This window comes from Sceloporus occidentalis, unplaced genomic scaffold (genome assembly GCF_023333645.1).
Source record: "Sceloporus occidentalis isolate IW3139 unplaced genomic scaffold, rSceOcc1.0.p SCAF_6, whole genome shotgun sequence".
Taxonomy (NCBI): Eukaryota; Metazoa; Chordata; class Lepidosauria; order Squamata; family Phrynosomatidae; genus Sceloporus; species Sceloporus occidentalis.
The window spans coordinates 123,348,560-123,368,652 of record NW_028316986.1 but is presented as its reverse complement, the minus strand read 5'-3'; the positions used below and the strand labels follow the sequence as shown (position 1 = coordinate 123,368,652).

The following is a 20,093-nucleotide window of genomic DNA, read 5'->3' as shown; positions in this document are numbered from 1 at the left end:
AGCATATCAGTTTTAGTGTAAATCTGCTAGTGGCAGACTTTTGTTTCAAGCCTCTCCATTTGTGGAATTATGATAACAGCAATTATTAATATTAAGAGTTGCTTATGCAAAACAAGTATTACCTTCCTCTTTCTAGTGGAAGTGCCTGGTATGTTAAGGTCTTTCTCTTCTTCCTTTGAGTAATAAAATATTAATTATATGATGTAAATTTATTAAACACTTCAAAAAAACACTTAACTTCAGTATATTTCATATTTGCTTATTCAGTTATACTTCCTTCCTATGTTGAGTAAGATGCAAGACATGTGAACCTCATGTGGAACCCAAATCACAAACAAAACATACAAGTAAGAAAGGAGAATCATGCCTTTGGAAGTTTCCAGGGGGCATGATTATCCTCCAGACCCAACATCCATTCATAACTTGAATTTTTAAATAAATAAATAAAAATCCAAAAACTAAACCTTGATTGACATTGACATTTTATAGAAGGGTGTTGCAGATATGGTATCATGGAGGGTCCTGGAACCAAACCTCAGCAGATACTGTTTCTGTTACTGTTTTGTGACAAATGAAACTGTGACACAATCTTTGGCAACAAGAACATCTGTGGATGAAGATCTGAATTATCTCTATGGAAAGCTAAGTGGGGTAGATCTGAACTTGTCAGATATGGCTACTACAATGCACCTGCATCATACGCAATAAGCCACGGTGCGCCCTGGAAAGGGGTAATAAGCCACAGCGCGCCCTGGAAGGGGTAATGGCATGCGCACCCATGGCGCACACACTATGCCACACTGCAAGCATGAGCCCCATTATTTTTAATGGGGCTCGAGTATACATGGATTTCTCCTTACTTGGGGGGGGGGGGTGGATCCCCACATAAGGGAAGGGTCCACTGTACAATAACAAATCAAACTGAATGATGAAGAAAGTGATATTCAAGTTAAGTAATCAAGGACCACATGTGGGAAGAGAGTAAAATGGTTTTCCCATCAAATGAGTCAGAACCAAGACAAAAACCATCAGGTACCTATTCACCAAGGTATGTGAAAAACGGGAGAGGAGGCTATTAGATCAGCCTACAAAGAGCACTAGTAAGACATGACATATAAGCATACAGAGATATAAAGCCTTAATGAAGAAAAAAAAGTTTTCTCTTTCAAAGGCAAGAAATTGGCGGATGATCAAGACTTTAAGCGGACAATTTGAAAAGTCCTGGATTCAAAGAAAGAGGAATGATAGCACTAGTGCTGTTTTGCTTCATGGTGTAATACACTGGGGTCATGTTGTCCATCACAACACTGACTATCCTTTGCTTTCAACTCAAAAGCTCTGAATGCCTTGATAACTGCAGGGATCTACAGGACAATGAGAAAGAATAAGAAAATACAGTCAGCCCTCCGTTTTCGCGGGGGATCTGTTCCAGACCCCCCCACTCCACAAAACGGAATTTCGCACATATTCCAGCCCCATAGACTTGACTGGGGGCACGTGCCCACGAGTGGCTGCAGGCGTGCACCCCATTTTAATCCCCTCCATTTGCTCCTTGCGAGTAAATGAGGGTTGTGGATATAAAGTCAGCGCAAACGTAGGAGCAACTGTAGTGTTCTTTCTTTCTGAACATAAACATGGAAGTAGAAACAGTATGCTCCCAATCCAAGATCTACAACATTCATTGTGACAGTAGCAGACGAAAGATGTCAGTGGTGTCAGTGAAATGGAAGTCAAGTGCTCAGACTGGAAAGTAAAGTGACAAACACTGCATCTCCACTCAGGCAATACCTCTGGTCCCATATCCATCTGCAGTTGCAGATGAACATATGCTGAAGCAAGTTAAGAGGAGCATACATGAGAACAAAGAATACTATCATGATTAAGAGCCTCTGGCGGATGCAAATTGTAGACATGGCTTCTGATCTGACAGTCTCTAAGGACAGCAGCTATGTGATCCATCAGGAGAAAAGTCCTGTTCCAAGTGGAATCTGTGGTCTCTCATAAACTGAATCATGCAGAGGAAGAAAGTTATGATTTCCCCAAATTGATATACAGACCTAGATCTTCCAGAAAGGAAATGATGCAATCCCAGTCCTGTGCTAAGCAACACGAAGATTGTACCAGCTGCCAGTTATCCAGTCATGGGAAAACTTGGTTCTGAGAACTATATCCATAACTGCCATATTTTTCATCAATACATGTGGCAATGCAGACAGCTCAAATGGAAGAACTTTGGACTAGAAGAACTGTTTGCCAAGGATGACGTGAATGCATCCATAATATTAGAGATATATGGGGATGTGTACTATTTACACAGACATTGTTAACTTTTATTCCCATTAACCAAACCATACAGAGAGAAAAGAAGATAAAATGACCATTCAGAACTTCTTCACCTTCATGAAATCATCATGGGTCCAGAGGACGGCGACCAAAATGGTGAAAGATCTGGAAATCCATGCTCTATGAGAAGTGACTGATATGATAGCTCTGTTTAAATATTTGAGGGGATGTCATACTGAAGACTGAGAAAGCATGTTTTCTGTTGCAGAGACTAGGACACAGAGCAATGGATTCAAACTACAGGAAAAGAGAGTCCACCTCAACATTAGGAAGAAGTTCCTGACAGTAAGAGTTTGACAGTGGAACATATTCTGTCAGAGTGTGGTGGAGTCTTCTTCTTTGGAGGTTTTTAACTAGAGGCTAGATGGCCATCTGGCTTGGGTACAGGGCATCATGTTTAAGAACAAGTGAAACTCTAGGAATCAATGGCTCAAGGAACAAAGCAACACAGAGGCACTGTGGTTCGCAGCAAAAGAATGGTCTTGGCCATTCTGATTCATAGCTTGCTGTAGGTCAGCACAGCTGGCCCAATTACCTCAACTTGTTCCTTTTATGGCCAGCCAATGCACCTCCTAGTCTTTTGAAGCTGGAGGTTTAGCCTGCAATGCTTAGAGGATTTAAGTGGCTGAGCCTCTAACTCCTGCCCTTGAGAAGCTTCCAATAGTTACAGAGCTCAAATCAGAGTCTGTTTTCTACTCTCCTCTTCCCCTATTTCCTATAAGGAGGCCTCCTCCAAAAGGTGACACCAAAAACTATGTCTCAGAAATGGGGGAAAAAATGTTAGCAGATGGAAAACAGTGGTCAGAAGAGGGAAAGACACAGCATACATATCAAAAGTGTGGGATTCCTACCAACTGTTATTCAGTTCTGAAATGTTCTGATTGTATGGCTGCACAGGTACAAGACCCAACTGTATGAGTTACAGAAACCATGAAGAAACAGCATGACTTCCTCAAAAGTTAGGATAATGCATCCAGGACATAATGGATATGAAAAACTCAAAGTAGCAAGTAGAGGTGTAAACCATGCTTGGCGGGGGATGATTTTTCTTCCTAGGTTTTTCACAGGGGAAAATTGATTATTTTTTTTTAAAAATTGAAAAATGCAATAACTGTTCATACTTTGTTCACTTAAAAGCAGTTCTCAACCTTTGCTCCTCCAGATGGTTTGGATTTCAGCTCCCACAAAACCCAGCCAATAACAGAAATGTCCAGGAATTTTGGGAGTTGAAGTCCGAAACATCTGGAAGACATTAGGTTGAAAATCCCTACTTTAAAGACATAGCCATGTTAGTCTAGAAAATCAGTATGTAACAAGATCCTGAAGCACCTTTGATACTAACTGAAGGAGAGGGGTCAGTAGCATGAGCTTTCGTAGGCTTGTATCTGAGGAAATAAACTCAAGTCTATGAAAGCTCATACTATCATTTCTCTTTGTTACTTTACATTATACATAAGATATATACAACTTGGTTTGGCACAAAAGTATCTTGTTTGATACTGAAAGTACAATCTTTTAACACTATAATAACAAATTAAACCTATTTTCAGAACTTTATTTCTGTTACAAATGGAGCTAATAATTATAAAGGAACCTCTTGGTTTGCCAGTTGAGAAACAAACAAATAAACAAAAATGGAAACCAAGATTTGTAAAACAGAAAAGAATACTTTATATATCTCCAGTGTCAAGCAAACATAACACATTTATTCCTATAAAAAGAACTCAGAAAAGGAAACTAAGATAAGGAACTATGAAGTGAAACTGACCGCCCCAAAAGGACAGATTGGGGCTACCCCAAACCTGCTCGTTCTGGAGCCACGGCAAACAGACGTTTGCAGCCTGGCTCCCTCGGTCTTGGACAATGCTCTGAAAAGAAGCATGTTTTTAACACTCCTTTTGAGAGTGGCTTTTCCAGGTTGGAGAGGCTTCTGGGTGGCTTTGGGGCATGTGTCAAGATCACCATGCCCCCAAGCCACCCAGAAACAGGCTTATTATGCCTATAAAGTCTTACATAAATGTCTTCCTAATTTTTGGGGCAGTCAAAATCTTATCTTAGACATATTATTCATATGTCTAAAAAAAAAAGGGTCACTATCTTATTTTCCCCATCTTTTCAGGAAAAAGGGCTTCAGAAAAACATTTTTTCCTAAACTGATGTTTCCCCCTGGGTCTTCACATTCTAGTAGCAAGAATCTGCAAATGCAACATAACCATATGGCAAAGATAGAAAGGACAGCTTGCTTACCTGTAACTGTAGTTCTTCGAGTGAAGCCTCACAACTGGATATTCCCGCACCTGTGGAAAGCAACTTTGGAACCTTCTAGAATAGCTTATGCCCTTATGTAGAATCCAACATCTGACTCTGAGCAAGCCCTAGATTCCCTTGAAGCATGTAGAGCTCTTGCTTTCTAGACAGAATATCAAATTTGAGGAAAACAAGTAGACTGTTCATATGTTGCTCAAGTCTGAAGCTGGGTCTCTTGGTATTGCCAATTCAACTTGCCTATGAACTGACTGGGAGGCCCCCCCTCCATCGGTGTTAGAGTCCATTTTACCAGGGCAGCAGCTGCTTCTTCTACCTTCCTTACGGGTGTGCCACTGGATGATACTTGCCAAGCTGCTGTGTGGTCACACTCCTCAACATTCATTTTGCATTAAAGACTTGATGGTTGGTCCAGAGCTGATACAGCATTGGAGAATGGTTTTGCTTTTAAGTTTAAAGTGATCTCCTTGTTCACTGCCTTCTGGTAAGAGCATTTTGCTTCCAGCTGTTTAATACAGTCGTTTGGTTATATGATTACACATGTTTTTAGTTTGACACTCCCATCTCTTGATATGGTAGCCTGCTAGTCTCCTAGTTGTGTGATTCAGAGAGACCACAAAAGAGGAGGACAGCGGTCATTTGTGAGGTCACACAAACCTGACCACCCTCCCCTCACATGTGTCCTGCTTTCTTTGGTTATGGGATGCTGCAATATAACATCCTTGGGAACTGAGGCAGGAACAGAGGGATATAGTTGGTGGGTGGAGCTACCACCAAAAATCTTGCCTAGCTAGAACTCTAGAAGATTCCAAAGATGCTCTACACAGGTGCAGGAATAACCAGTTGTGTGATTCAAAGAATAATCAGTTCTCAGAGTTTTGGAGGGAAGAGAAGCTAATGTTAGAAGGGTCTCCATGGAATCAAGATCCACTCTCAGTTATCAACTATCATTTCCAAGGTCAGACATTAATGATATTGCTCAACTACATTCATTCCAGTTCCACCAAAGATCTACAACCTGCAATAATACTTAGTACTGCATGAGATGCAGAAATATTTTATAATATACCAAAGAAAAGCTTTGTCCCCACACTCAAGAATCATTACATACTAAATTAGCTTACCTCTTCCGAATCAGACAAGACTTTTTTCTTCATTGCATTATAAAGCGGGATTATGTCATAGCAAGTCTGATCTCTGTTTAATACAAATATTGCATTAATGTTTGCAAAATTTCAAAAATGAAAATTATCTTAAAATACAAGTTTTAAATGTTTTGCCTCCTTTGTATCCTTCTATTATTTAGTTTATAATAGCTACAAAAGCTGGATCTTACCACCAAAAAATCAGTTTCCAAAAATAATTCCTTACTATTAAAAACCTATTCCTATCATATTAGAAACGATGTACAGCATTCTGTTATTAACACTTAAACATTTACAGCAGAGGTGTTCAAAGCACAGTCTATGGGCTGCATGCAGCCCCAGGACCCTCTAGGTGTCCCCACTCCTCACTCCAATGCTTTAAAAATTATCTCCGTGAGTTTGGAGAGCATTTCCATCATGTCTGGATGCCCAGGGGTCATAAAAATTGCACATTTTTTCAAAAACATTTTATTTAACCTCAAAATGAGTCAGGAAGGATCAAAACTATGATGAAATGCCCCCATGCTCCCTAGAGGCCATGGAGGGGGGAATTTCTCTTTTTGCAGGTACAGGAAAAGCTGCAGCCCTCAGTCCTGGGCGGTTAATGTGGCCACACGGCCACCCATAGTTGCCCATCCAATTTACAGTAACATAATAAGGTCACATCTAGGATATCAATAAATTACTTGAACTATTGGTTTATTCTTAACACAGGCTGAAGGATACAAACAAATCCAATTCATGTTGGCTACATATCTGTATATATCAGCTTACTTCATGAATTGCAGAAGGAGATCTGTGACAAACTTCGCTGATTTGACAATGGGACTTCCTGGTTCATTGAATGTTCGAGTATTATATTCTATATAGCGGACTTCCCACATAAGTGAAGAAAGACGCCTTTTTAAAAAATGGAAAAAAGAGGTTTGTGAATGAAATACAGCAAGGGAGAGGAACTATCTATTTAATTTGAAATACATGTCCATCAAGCTTAATGGAAACTACTTTCATTTAGAAGGATAATAATGTTATAGCAACTTGTAATAACTAGTTTCAATTTAGAAGTGAAAAGTGCACTCTGTACTTCTTGAGTAATTTCTCTGTATTACTGTTTCACTTCTTCCATGGCAGATCTTTGGCAATAACAGCAAATGTGAGTGCTAAGCAAAGGTGATCTCTGGTTCTAATTAAATGGTTGTTATGCTCTCTGTTTTTACCTTATAATACCTCATAATATCCATGTATCATCACTAACGTGGTACATGGATATTGTAAGGGTCAAAGAGAAAATTTAGAAAATGAACAAAAAAAAATGAAAAGACTTATCTCCTATGTATTCCATTGTAATTTATTTTTATTAAACGTTTATACATAGCCTTCATTTTTGAAACCTAAGGTGTCTAACAGAAATAACAATGAGAACATTGTATATTTATTTAATTTTATTTATTTATTTATTTAATATTGTTTAAATGAATGTATTTATTTAATGTACATGAGTCCAGCTTTAAAATGAAACACAAAAACAACAACTGAAAACTGCCATAAAATAATTTTAAAAATTTATAAAGTAAACTTTTAACTTTATTTTATTTTAAAAATAAATTGTATAAAACAGTAAAATATTTTGTATTCAAAAGCTAGTTCAAAACATTATGTAAAAATATATACCAGATCTCTCCCTTGAAAGAACATTATGAAAGAAAATGAGATTGACTTCCTTTGGAAGACAATTCCAAAAGCTAAGCCACTGAAAAGTCCCTCTCTTTAGACTAAGTGCATCTCAGGAGTGGTTGGGAAATCCAGCAGATTTTTGAAGATTATCTTAATTGGTGAGTCGGGTTTATATTTGAGAAAAGGATTCTGCAGCTATTCTGGTACTAATGCATGCAGGGCTTGAACAGTCATCATAACCATTTACAATTATACATGGAAACTAAGTAATCAAGTGCAGCAGTTTCAACAAGAAAGTCACTCCATGCACATGGTCCCTGTTAACAATAACCTTGATACATATGGAACAAATGAATCAAATGCAAAGGCAGCTTTATGTACAATACATTGTAATACTCCAGATGTAATTATGTAAAAAGACAGGTGTTGGAGTAGGCAGAATTGTAATTATAAGAGGAACAAACCTGTAAAATCTATTTTCCAGTCTCTGCTTAATTGTGCTGAGATCAGTAGGATATGCCACCACAGTACAGTACATTGGATAAGCTTGGAAATCCACAGGTGCCACAAAAGCAGAGGCAATATCTAAATATGAAAACAACAAAGATGTAATTACTGCATCATAGAACAGCAATTTTTTAAAAGTTGCAAAAGTATTTTAAAAGAAACACTGAAGTCTGGAGCAAAGGGGCAGGAAAAAGTGACTCAATCCTAAATTCTCTGAAAGATGACTAAAACCCTACTGTCCGCACAGCCTGCTCCCAAGGCAAGCCAAACACCCATGGACTGTCTGCACCATGAGGTGTCAAGCTGCACTGCATAGTTGTTGTTTTTCTCACTTTCCCACCACATATGTGCATCACTGCACAAACACATTACCTACATCTTCCTGCTCAGATGCCATTCCATCAGATGCCCACCTGTAAGACTGGCCAGACAGTCACATGTTTGATGTACAGGGCATTGGTGCACCCAGTGATACATTGGCAAAACACAAACATGGAGGTCCCCCATACATGCCCCTTTCACTCCCTGTCATCCCATGCCCTCCTGTTGGATTGTCTGGCTTGGGTATGTTGCAATTATATCCATGGCATAATTGACCATCATGATTTGCTCTGCTGCAGTCCCATACTGACGTCTGGCTGTTTATACTCCAGTGCGATGATGCACATTTTCTGTCCTGAGTCAGAGTGTCCCAGCTTCCTTTTCCTCTGATTTTTAGTGCCAGTGTGGCTTCATTTCGCTTCCATCCGGTTTCACCTCATGTGTTGTCTAAACACCTTGCCTTCAAAGCAGTAAGAAGCTGCTTTATTTGTCCAGTGCAGACTACCCCATAGTAGTTAAAGATAGATACTAGCTAAAGATAGGTACTTTTAAAATAAATTTTCTAAAAGGACCGCTAAGCAGTCTTTCTTGATCAGATATTTGTATTTAAGTTTGTTGTTGTGTGCCTTCAAACCATTTCCAACTTATGGAAACACTAAGGCCGTAACAGGGTTTTCTTGGAAAGATTTGTTCAGAGGCGGTTTGCCACTGCCTTCCTCTGAGGCTGAGAAAATGTGACTTGCTCAGGGTTACCCAGTGGGTTTCCATGGCCCAATGGGGGTTTGAACTGTGGTCTCCAGAATTTCAAGCCAATGCTCAAAGCATTATGCCTCACTGCCTCTCTTGTATTTATACACCAATGTTAATGTGTGCTTTTTCATAGTCAGTGACACAAACGTTATTTCTCCCTTTAGAATGTTTGAAAAGTGTTACAGATTAACTGGTCTCAGTAACAACATAGCCTTCAGTAAGTGCTTCAAGAAAAGCAACAAAGATCAAATTTAAAAAAAATGTTTCAATTATAGATAATCTAAACATTTAGAAAGCATCGATGTAAGTTGTTATATTCATTCATACTAAACATTACCTAGAGTTGTAAGTTGGTTTATCCCTGAAATTATTCTTTCACATTCATCATCACGACTCCTGGAGCCCCATTCTCCATCCAGAGGCTTATATATCAGTGATCTGCTCTCAGCACTAGTTAAAGGAACACTAGTTCCAAGTTCCTCTGGAAAGACAGCTGAAATGAAGCATAAAATGAACGTAACAGCTGGTACAGTAATCCTTGCAAATGAAAGTACTGCATATCTATATTAAGGAAACAATGATATGAATAATCCATGGCCCACTACTATTTATGAGCAGTAGCTGATTGTGATCATTATGAATATAACATTATACATGTGGGTGCATGCACATTATTCAACATTTGTCATTAACATTCTATATTAATAATTTGTAATCCACTCTGAGCATTTCTGAAGAGTGGGATTTAAATACAACAACAACAATAATAATAACAACAAGAAGTATCATATTTAAGGTACAGGTAATACCAAATGCTTTGTTATAAGGGAGGTTAATTTGTCCCTTTTCTGACATTACCATAAAAATGAGCAAATTTTATTTAACATAAACTCGCAGAGACTGCTGTCCAATTCACCAAATGTAGGCTGCAACAGACTAACGTTACTACCTCCTTGAAATCTCTTCTTTTATTATGTCAAAACTAGCCAAGGAATTTTAGGAAACAAAACGGCATATTCTTATTGGATCAGGACTGAATGAAAGTCTTCACAATGTTACTATATGTCTAAACACTGTTAGTTTGTCCTTATTTTTACAGCATTTTAAATCCTACAGTGAAGTATATTGGTAAATAAATAAGTCCATCTTCACATCATGCAAGCATGACAATTAAGTTTTAATAACTGGTCTGGACTCCTGCACTAAGATGTTTAGATTTCTAGGGAAGGACTTGAGAGTACTCTTATTACTAATCTTAATAGCCTTATTTGAAGCAAAACATTAGAAAGGAAGAATGAAACATAGAGTGGGAAAGGAGAGTATAATCCTCTTCCAGCATTAAAACAGTATCTGCGTAAATGTAAGCCAGTCTTGAAAAGTGTCATGTTACATTGTTCCTTTGTTAACTTCAATGATTTCCACACTTATGGTTGAAGCTTCTGTGACTCTCTACATTTTGACTGCCACATTCATAATCATGAGTAAACAGCCCTCATTCTGCTTTTGGAGCTGCAGATTTGGATGTGGATCATCCTGCCCATTCCCAGCATTAGAGCTGGTACAGGCAGCTCAATGTTCTTTGACTGCTCTGTTGTTAAGGTTTACAGCACAGATTCATAATGATCAAACCTGCAAACTCATACCAGTCTGTCTAAAAGGAGGAAAAGACTGGTACATAGAAAACATCAAGCTTAGAGGATGGTGGCCATCATTTCTGGCTTTTCTAGCAATGGTGGATACCTACTGATGAGTGTGGCTGCTCACATTATTTAGATAATATGAATCATAGCAAAGCAAACTGAAAAGAGTTTGACTTTTATAAACCACATGGAGATTTAAGTCTACCAAATGAGATGATTTACCATTCACCAACTGATTCATTGGTTTTAATCTAGCTGGGACAACCAATAGGATTTAGGCTTTGATGTGATAATCAAAATATGATGACCTTGAGAGTTAAGGTTTATTATCAAGGCGCTTACAGAGGAATGTATTGTTAATTCTGAAGTTGGCAATTTACTCTAGCAATGCAGCGGACAGAAAAACTTGGGAAAATGTTTGCCTCTAAAGAACTTCATATTGCACATGGCATATTGGAATTCAACATGTTCAGAGCTAAAAAATGCACTTTTCAATATGTATATAAAAATGGTTTTTGAGTAAATAACAAATCATTTCACAGTTTTACGAATGTATTAAAAATAGCTTTGTTCCCCTTCTTTACAGCACAATCAGCTTAACTTCTTTATGGTTGATCACATACGTACATAGTAAGTTCTGTCTCCTTTCTGTACATCTAGGGGAAAGTAGACACATACCATTGTTTGGTATTGGCTCCATATCCCAAGGACTCATTTTCTCAGTGTCTCCATTGTCCCAACTTCAAGAAAAAAGAATCAAGTTTAAGTTATTAGTGAAATTACTTACATGAATATTTTGAGGATCAACACATATTATACTTTCACGTTTTGAAGAAGATAAAAGAATGAGATATAAAAGGAGAAAAATAAACACTATATATATAAACAAAGTTACTAACCAGACATTGTAGCACTGAAACAAGCTGTCAGGATAATCAGACTGAAGAGGCTCTTGACTTTCTATTGTTCCAAACCACCAAGCATCATCAATTACTGATCTAAATCGATCACCTGGACAGAAACATCACACTATTTTATTAATCTGTGTTTTTTCATAAATGTTACCAGTAATTTTAGATTCAACTAACTACTTCACAAACACAAAGATGCAAGATGAAGAACAGATCCTAACTTAAGATAAACTGACAGAGGAAGGCTCTTTCTCAAGTTGAGACTTACTATGGCATGTCTATTTTCATATACAGGGAACAATATGAATAATATATCCCAGTACATTCCTGTAAGATTTTTAAAGTCTTCCATAGCCTCTCCTAGGATAGCATTTTCACAAACATTCACACACGTAAACGAACACTGCTAAAAGCTGTTCAAAATATAGCAGATATAAATACTACTCTTGTAGCTCAAACCATCTTGAACTGATAAACTGGCTACTACAGTGGAAATGGAACAGAGGTTAGCATTAGGACTGAATTCTGCACCTGGGACTTTGTGAGCCAGCTATCTACTCTAGGGGATTTTTCTCTAGATTAGATACAGACTAATGATTTCAACTTAACCTCTGTCTCCTTCCTAACAAGTTCAACAGGTATTCTAAGGACATGAACAAAATCTTAAATTCTTACTATTAAACTTGCAATAATAAAAGGAAAGAAAATAAAAGGAAGGAAAAACAGCATTCATCTATTCATTCATAACACGCTCCCAAATTAAATGTATTACACTGGCAAATTAGATTTTTGTGTAACTCAAAAAGATGAAATACATCCAATAATCAGCAATGTTAACATCTACAAGGGAGGAGTGAACAAAAAATGGGTGAGGTGGCTGGATAAGCATGAGTCTATCAGTCATGATTTAGGGCCAAAACAGATGGCTCTGAAGGGGCGGTTTAACACCACCCCTTTGATCACCAGATTGGGGCTGCAGCAACTACATGCCATGGCCCCGATCTGGCTTTTTTACTGGCCCAAAAAGAAGCGGCAAAAAGCCAACTTTTCCACTGCTGCTGCAGCTTTGCAGTGCTCCTGTAAACACCATACTGCCAGAGCACTGCAAAGCTGCCCACTGTGTGGTCAGGCAGGCAGCTTCACCGCAGCTTCCTGTTGGCTTGAGGGTATGCATCATCTAAACGAGATGCCCCCAAACTACCAGGAAGCCGTTTCGTCCCTTAGTTAATTTTCAAATTCACGATTTGTTATTTATCAGTTTATTAAATTAGAGATTTTCATATAGACATTGTGTAATTGTATAGAAAAGGAACCTATATTGCTATCAAATGTACTAGATCACTGTTTATTATAGAAACTAATCATTCTAATTTTGATTTAGTGTTGTTGCTGTTTATTTTTATTTAGTTATATCCCACTTCCCCCTAAAATCGGGACTCAAAGCGGCTTATAATTTAAATTAACAATAAAATTAAAAGTATACAAATGTGAGCATAAAAATACAATTAAACTATTATAGTATTAAAACACATCACTCATTAGAAGAATAAAGTGTATAATGATAAAATTGTTTAGAAACAGTTCAATCTTGTACTTTACATTAAACTGTATATATTACATTGCTAATACAGTATAGGTGCTTAAAAGGACCGTTTCCTTCAAAACATGCTAATAACCCACTTCTGTTATAATCAAATGAAATTTTGACACACTCACACACATACAATCACTGGTATATGATTGTATCCTAAGAGACCCACCTATGTTCCATCGTCTGTGTTTTGCATCATCAAATTGCTGCCTTAACACCAGGAAATCTATAACATCTGGCATATCATGATACCTACATACAACCAAAATAATATGAAAACAGTGCTTACTATTTTATAGTCAATTATATTTGAAAACATATCAATTCCAACATAGAATTTAGCAGAAATAACAGATTCACCTGGGTTAGAAATATATGTTTATTAACAGAGATCAATCAAGAACAGATTAAAAAGTGTGGGGTGGATGGAGGTAACCTGGAAGTGAGCTGCCACTCAAACAACAGAATTTTCCCTTCCTCTACCTCCTGCTGCCTCTACCTGCTCTATCCCCCCCAACCTGGTCCCCAGGGAATCCTTACTGTTGAGACATGTAATTCAACTCCGCTCTCCATAACTGCCATCCTCCGGCCTGAGAGGAAGGAGACTCCTCCCTCCATAACTGCCATCCGCCAGCCTGAGAGGGAGTTCACCAGGCAGGTCCAGCTCCATCAGGGCTAGCCTGGAAGAAGGAAGAGCCCTCCCTCCAATCCATCTGCCTTGGTCCAGGCCTTAGAGGGAGAGAAGAACCACTAGACCTCATCCCCTTTCCCTCCACCATTCTCTTCTCCTTTTGTTTCGTGTCTTTTAGATTGTAAGCCTGAGGACAGGGAACTGTCTGATTAAAAATAATATTGTAAGCCCTGAGAGCCATTAGGGCTGAAGGGCGGGATATAAATACCTAAATAAATAAATAAAAATAAAACTGATGGATGCTATTCAATAATATAACTCAATAAATTTCATTACAGCATATTTCAAAAATTTACAAAACAACAATTTAGTATTTGACTATAATGCCAACTGCTCCATGAAGAGCAGGAGTTTATTTTTCAGAAGTTCAAAGGTATGAACACATGAAAACTACTTTTAAACCAGGTTCATTTTACAAGCACTTCTTAATTTATCTACAGCAGATCTATTACAAAAGAGGAAACACTGTGTTGTGTGACTAAACACCACAATAGCTATCAAACACTATGTTGTATGACTAAACACCACATTAGCTATATGTGAACTTTTATTTTCCTTACTTCATTGTAAAAGATCCTCCAGTCAGTTTACCAGTATCTGGGTCAAGAAAAGCAAGTTTAAGGCAGCAAAGTGTAGGCAGCCCAACTTCATATTTTATTCCAACTATCTTCATCAGCTCTTGTTCCTAACAGAAAAAAAAATATACACACATATATATATAAATATTTTAACCCACCTCTTCAGCTAAAGAAGGCTATCCTAATTTTAAGTCTAGTTGGATCTACCCTGTAGATATGTGTAGGTTTGTAGCAAGGTATTTTTTTTTTTAAAAAAAAATTAAAAATTAAAAAGAGAGATGAGAAAGAGACATACCCGTAGTTCCATTTTATGCCATGGCTGTTTTTTGGGATTAATGCTATATATTTTGTTCTTCTTTGCCATTGAAACGTATGCTTCATGGCCTTGTCGGAAATAGTAAACCTGAAAAACGTAAAGCAGAATTTAAAACGTGGATTACTTACTGTGAAGATCCATTCCAGAACACTGTCTCCCAGGCCAGACAGGGAGTAACATGCCCTATTTTAAACTATTGTATAACTGGCCCCTTCCCCAGTACTTTCACAACCAAGCACAGGGAAGAAAAATTAAGAACCTAATAAGGAGGCAGTGTTGGTAGTGGTCTAAGTGTTGTCCTAGGACTCCAGGAAGCCAGAGTTCAATTCCGTACTCAGAAAAAGAAACCCAGTGGGGGGACAAATCACACTATCTCTGCCTAAGAGGAAGGCAATGGCAAGCTGCCTTAAAAGATATTGCCAAGAAAACTCCAGGATAGGTCAGAAGTCAGAGTGAGCCTTGAAGTTACATAACAAACAACAAACTGAACTGACAGAGACTAAGAGGCAAAGCAGACTGCCCCAAAGGAGTGCCTTGCCACTGCCTCTTTGAGCACCAGATCAGGGCCATGTCAACCACAAGTTGTGGCCTCAACCTAGTATTTCCCTGGTGCTTTTGCCACTGTGGCAGAGGTTTTTCCGCATTTTGGAGGCATGCAGAATCTAAATGCCATACCGCCAAAATACTGCAACACTGCCATCATGTGGTCAGTTGGGCAGCTTCACGGTGGCCTCCAGGGGCTTGGGTTGCATTGAGCATATGCCAAGCCCCCAAGCTGCCAGAATGCCAGCTCTTTTTTGCCAGTCTGTTCAGCCCCTAAGCCTCACCTAGAGTGGGTCTGGATGTCTCTTTCTCTGCTATGTACCGTAAAAGCCTACATGTTAAGTAACAAATGTTTCATTCTCCAAACCTCGGAAGGAGCTGTCTAACAACAGGATTTACTCACAAGAAATGCAAACATAATTCCTTGATAGTTCTTTCCCTGTGAGACTTAAGGAACAGTCCACAGCACTTGATATTAATCTATTAGTGAACTACTTCCTGTAAAACTCATCTACCAAAAATATCTTAAACAGACTGTACTTACAAACACTTAAAGTGTTCAGCAGCAAATATGAGACCATTACTTTTCTATTTAAAAAGCAGATTTTAAAATAAAAAACCACTGGAACACTCTTCTGCCACATACTGATCCATTAAATTTGTAACACCTAGTGAAAAGTTATATTATGTGGCTGATGTGCAAATGTCAGAAAGAAGCATTAGATGAAGTTTCCTACTGCCTTTGTGGAGTATAAAGTGATATGCAATCACCCCTCCTTTTTTGTGGGGGATCCATTCCGGACCCCCTCGCAAAAATGGAGTTTCGCATATATTCAAGCCCCATTGGTTTGAATATAGGTGTGGGCATGTGAGGGTGAGCAGGTGCATGCCCCATACATTCTCCCTCCACTTGTCCCGCAAGGAATGTGAGTCCAAAGACCACGAGAATGGAGGGGGGACCATACTTTAGTTTTGACAAGTGCAGAGATTTATATGTTATGGAAATACAAACTTCCATCACATGGCTAAGAACAGTGGTATCATTAGGAGGGTGCAGGGGGTTCAGATTGCACCGTGTGACACCCTTGGGAATGTACACCTGGTGGGATGGTACAGGGACTGGCTTGGCTATTGGACAAGTGAGAAAGGGCATACCTCCCTTTCTCACTTGCCCAGCAGATGCACCACACACCAAATGAACCCTATGGAAGCCACAGAACTTCCCCTTCAAGCAGCAGCTGCTTTCCATTCAGAATGGGCCGTCTGGAGACTAAAAGCATTTTGGCCAGATGGTGTGCAGCCAGCCAAGTAAGCAAGGTAGGAAAAGGGTAACAGGGACAGTCCTCTACCACCTGCAGCCTTTTGAGGACCTATACCAAGTGACACCAACCTCAGTGGTGCCACTGGCTAAGAGGGAAACAGTTATCTTGCCGTACACAATAAAGAGGACGTAAACCAACAAGAGATTCGTAGTCCTAGGTATGTAAATTTTAATTGCCCTGTGCACATTCAGGCTGTGACATGCTCTTTTGGAGGAACAAGATGAACTTTAACAAAAGAAAAGAAAAGAAAAGAAAAGAAAAAAGCCCCCTGGAACTGTAAGGCGGAAATGGGTCTAAAGATAATATACTTGGAAAACAAAAGAGGCCCTATAATTATTTCACACAAACTGCTGTAAACATCATACAGAACTAAGAAAAGGTTTGGCTGTGTTCTCATTCTCTGATTTAGCATAGGGGTAAAACTTTTTTCCCCAAAAACAAAGGAGGACAATCAAACAGCCAGTTCTGAAAAATGCACTCTCTATAATGTAACTGCACTTTTAGTTTGATCATATTTGTTACTAGAATGCAGGCAGAAAATATATAGCAAAAATCTTGTAACATCAGTTATGACCATGTCACACCATGGCTTGCTTGTAGGAGGGCTAGACATGTCATCCTTCAGCAGCCCTTTTGTATAACTATTTTATTGTTATTATGTTTGTTGTGCTACAATTGGTGGGAAGGCTATATTTTTTGTATTCAATATCTTTTTTTGTAATCCACTTTGAATCCGCGAGAAAAAAGTGGAATATAAATAAATAATTTATAGTTCCTTTGTGGGTTTTTCGGGCTATGTGGCCATGTTCTATAAGAGTTTATTAATAATTTATATTTATTATTATTATTAGCACCACAGCACTCCTTCAGTTGCTGTGGCTGTTGTTGTTGTTATTATTATTATTATTATTATTATTATTATTATCTTAGCAGGTCAAGTACAGGAGATAGCTTATAGCTATGTCACTTTAGCTATCTACATCTTCCACACAGTATCTTGGCCAATGTTTAAAAGAGAGCTGTGAACTGAGGTAGTGCCTTCTATGATTTCCATGCAACTGTGGATCTCTTGCTTAAACTGGGCTTTAGCTTCCGAAACACATATCTATTGTCAAAACTTTTAAAATGATGACACAATGATCATTTCACATTAGAGCTACCTCCTGTATATTTCTACGTTATCTTATGCAAGTGCCTCTTTCCAACAGGGATATGCAAAATTTTCATACAGCAATGACTTATGGGCACATTATGTATACTACACTATTTGTGATTTAACACACTAAAAAAGCAAGCCACAAAAGCTCAAAACTATCTACAAAGAGAGAGTTCAACCGTGAGCATTTTGAAGCTTACAGTGCATGTTCAGATGAGTGAGAAAAAGACCACACTTAGAACAATTTCCAGGCCCAATTTGAAGTGTGTGTGTGTGTGTGTGTGTGTGTGTGTGTAAATAAAAAGGAAAAGCTTTAGACATCTCAAGACCCCCATAATTCCTGACTGTTGGCCAAGGTCTAATATATATTGCAAAAATAATCGAGTTTGAGGCTGCTTTAAATGCTCTGGCTCAGTGCTAAGGAATCTGGGAACTGTAGTTTAATGTGGCACCAGAGCTCTCTGACAGATAAGGCTAAATGTCTCACAAAACTAATGTTCCCAGGATTCCCTAGCACTGAGCCAGGGCAGTTAAAGCAGTCGCAAACTGGATTATTTCTGCAGTGTGTTTTGGACCCAAGTTGGCACAGGGATCTGAAGTCCAAACAAAGGACCAAAGGTTGAGAACCACTGCAGAACATTTTGGTTTTAAAGATAGACTGTCAGAATGACCTAATACATTGCCACATGAAAGCCTAGAGTAAGGGCAGCACAGAAGACAGAAAATGAAATACCTCATCTCCCATTTGTGGTACAAATGGACATCGGCGGGGAACAGGATCTGTAATCCACACTGAAGGCAGCCATTCTTCCAATGTCAAGCCATTTTCTGCTAACACTCCCACAGGCAACCTCTAAAAAAACCCACACAAATCTAAGTAAAATCTACCACTTCAAGAAACTGCCTTTAGGGCATCACTTACACCCAAACACTTAGAGGAAACTATATTTAATTTGTACTTTGATTAGACATCCTGTTGGGGGGAGGGGGAAGAGGAGAGACATGAAAGTGTATTGCAATAGCAGCAAACCTGACATTCTACTTTTATGCACAGAGTTTAAAACTACAATGGGCCCTTGGTATCTGCTGGGATTTGGTTCCAGGATCTCTCCCCCCCCCCCAATGGATACCATCATGGATGCTCAAGTCTCACTAGATACAATAGCATAGTGAAATGGTGTATCTTATATAAAATGGCAAAATCAAGGTTTGCTTTTTTAAATTTATATACTTTTTGAGTATTTTCCAGCCGTGGATGCTTGAATCCATGGATAAGAAACTTGGAGAAAACTGCATTATGTTAACTGTGATTAACATATTGCCCCTTAGAGGCATAGTTTGTTTTCTTCCACAGCATGAGTTTTCAGGTCATCCAGTAAAAGCTCATGTAACAGGGGTACATTTAATAAGAGAACTGCCCTAGAGCATGCTCAGGCTGAGGTCTCTAGGATGTGTGAGAGCTGCTCGGCTCTAATATAAACAAGGAAGGTGTGAGGAGCAGAGGGTGGTGCCATGGAACAGCCCTTCAAAAGGCAGGATGCCAAGCAGGAGAGAAAGGGGAGGAGAACATGAGATAGTAGAGGAACAATACAAAAGAGAGAATATAGAGTACAGAAAGAAGGAGCCGACAGCCTTCTCTCAGCCCTCACAGCCTTTGGATATGTCCTGCTGTGGGAAGCTCAAGAGGACAGCACAAGCAACAGACCCCAGCAGAGTGAGTAAACAGCTGCCTTTCATAGGGAGAAAAAACCTCTTAAAAAGAAAAGCCATGGCTTAAATGCTAGCACCATCTAGCAGTCTCTGGTGTTATAGCAGCTCAAGCGTTTGCTGAACTGAGCTTTTATTACAATAGACTGGAGGGCTTGAAATCTATTGGTTCTCCTTGAGACAGGGAGAAAAGGCCATGTTACTTGAGTTTCAAGGAAAGCTGTTTTGGAAGAAGTAATTTGTAAGTACCAAATCATATAATTCACTGGCAAGAGGAGTATAATACTTTGTATAAACCATGTAAGCTGCAACTTTTGATGTCCCTTTCCCTATGGAGGGGGGTAAACTCCAACAGCTTCATAGTTCAATTGCTGGCTGGGGATGGTGCAATTTGTGATATAATATAGACAGCCTTCCGTCATCCGCAGATTAAACCAACCATGGTTTGAAATATTCACACACACACACACACACACACACACACACACCCCAAAGGCAAACCTTGATTTTGTCATTTTATGGAACAGATACATTTTACTATCCCACTAAATATGAGACTTGAGCATTCACAGATTTTGCTATCTATTTGGGGGGAGGGGTGTTGTTCTGGAACCAAACCCTAATGATATCAAG

The 20,093-nt window shown here is 38.8% G+C and overlaps 1 protein-coding gene across 3 annotated transcripts in view; it reads right to left on the bottom strand.

The window, feature by feature from the left end:
• Positions 1 to 20,093, bottom strand: part of PHIP (PHIP subunit of CUL4-Ring ligase complex) — a 92,418-nt gene that overhangs the window by 14,331 nt on the left and 57,994 nt on the right. For all 3 annotated transcript variants that reach the window (XM_089530876.1, XM_089530878.1, XM_089530879.1), the window contains 11 exons: positions 18,487 to 18,606; positions 14,712 to 14,819; positions 14,399 to 14,523; positions 13,317 to 13,399; positions 11,545 to 11,656; positions 11,273 to 11,385; positions 9,343 to 9,498; positions 7,892 to 8,012; positions 6,528 to 6,653; positions 5,733 to 5,805; positions 123 to 173 (listed from right to left, as the gene is read on the bottom strand). In XM_089530876.1, coding sequence (XP_089387002.1) covers positions 123 to 173; positions 5,733 to 5,805; positions 6,528 to 6,653; positions 7,892 to 8,012; positions 9,343 to 9,498; positions 11,273 to 11,385; positions 11,545 to 11,656; positions 13,317 to 13,399; positions 14,399 to 14,523; positions 14,712 to 14,819; positions 18,487 to 18,606 — 1,188 coding nt within the window. The remainder of the gene's footprint in view (positions 1 to 122; positions 174 to 5,732; positions 5,806 to 6,527; positions 6,654 to 7,891; positions 8,013 to 9,342; positions 9,499 to 11,272; positions 11,386 to 11,544; positions 11,657 to 13,316; positions 13,400 to 14,398; positions 14,524 to 14,711; positions 14,820 to 18,486; positions 18,607 to 20,093) is intronic.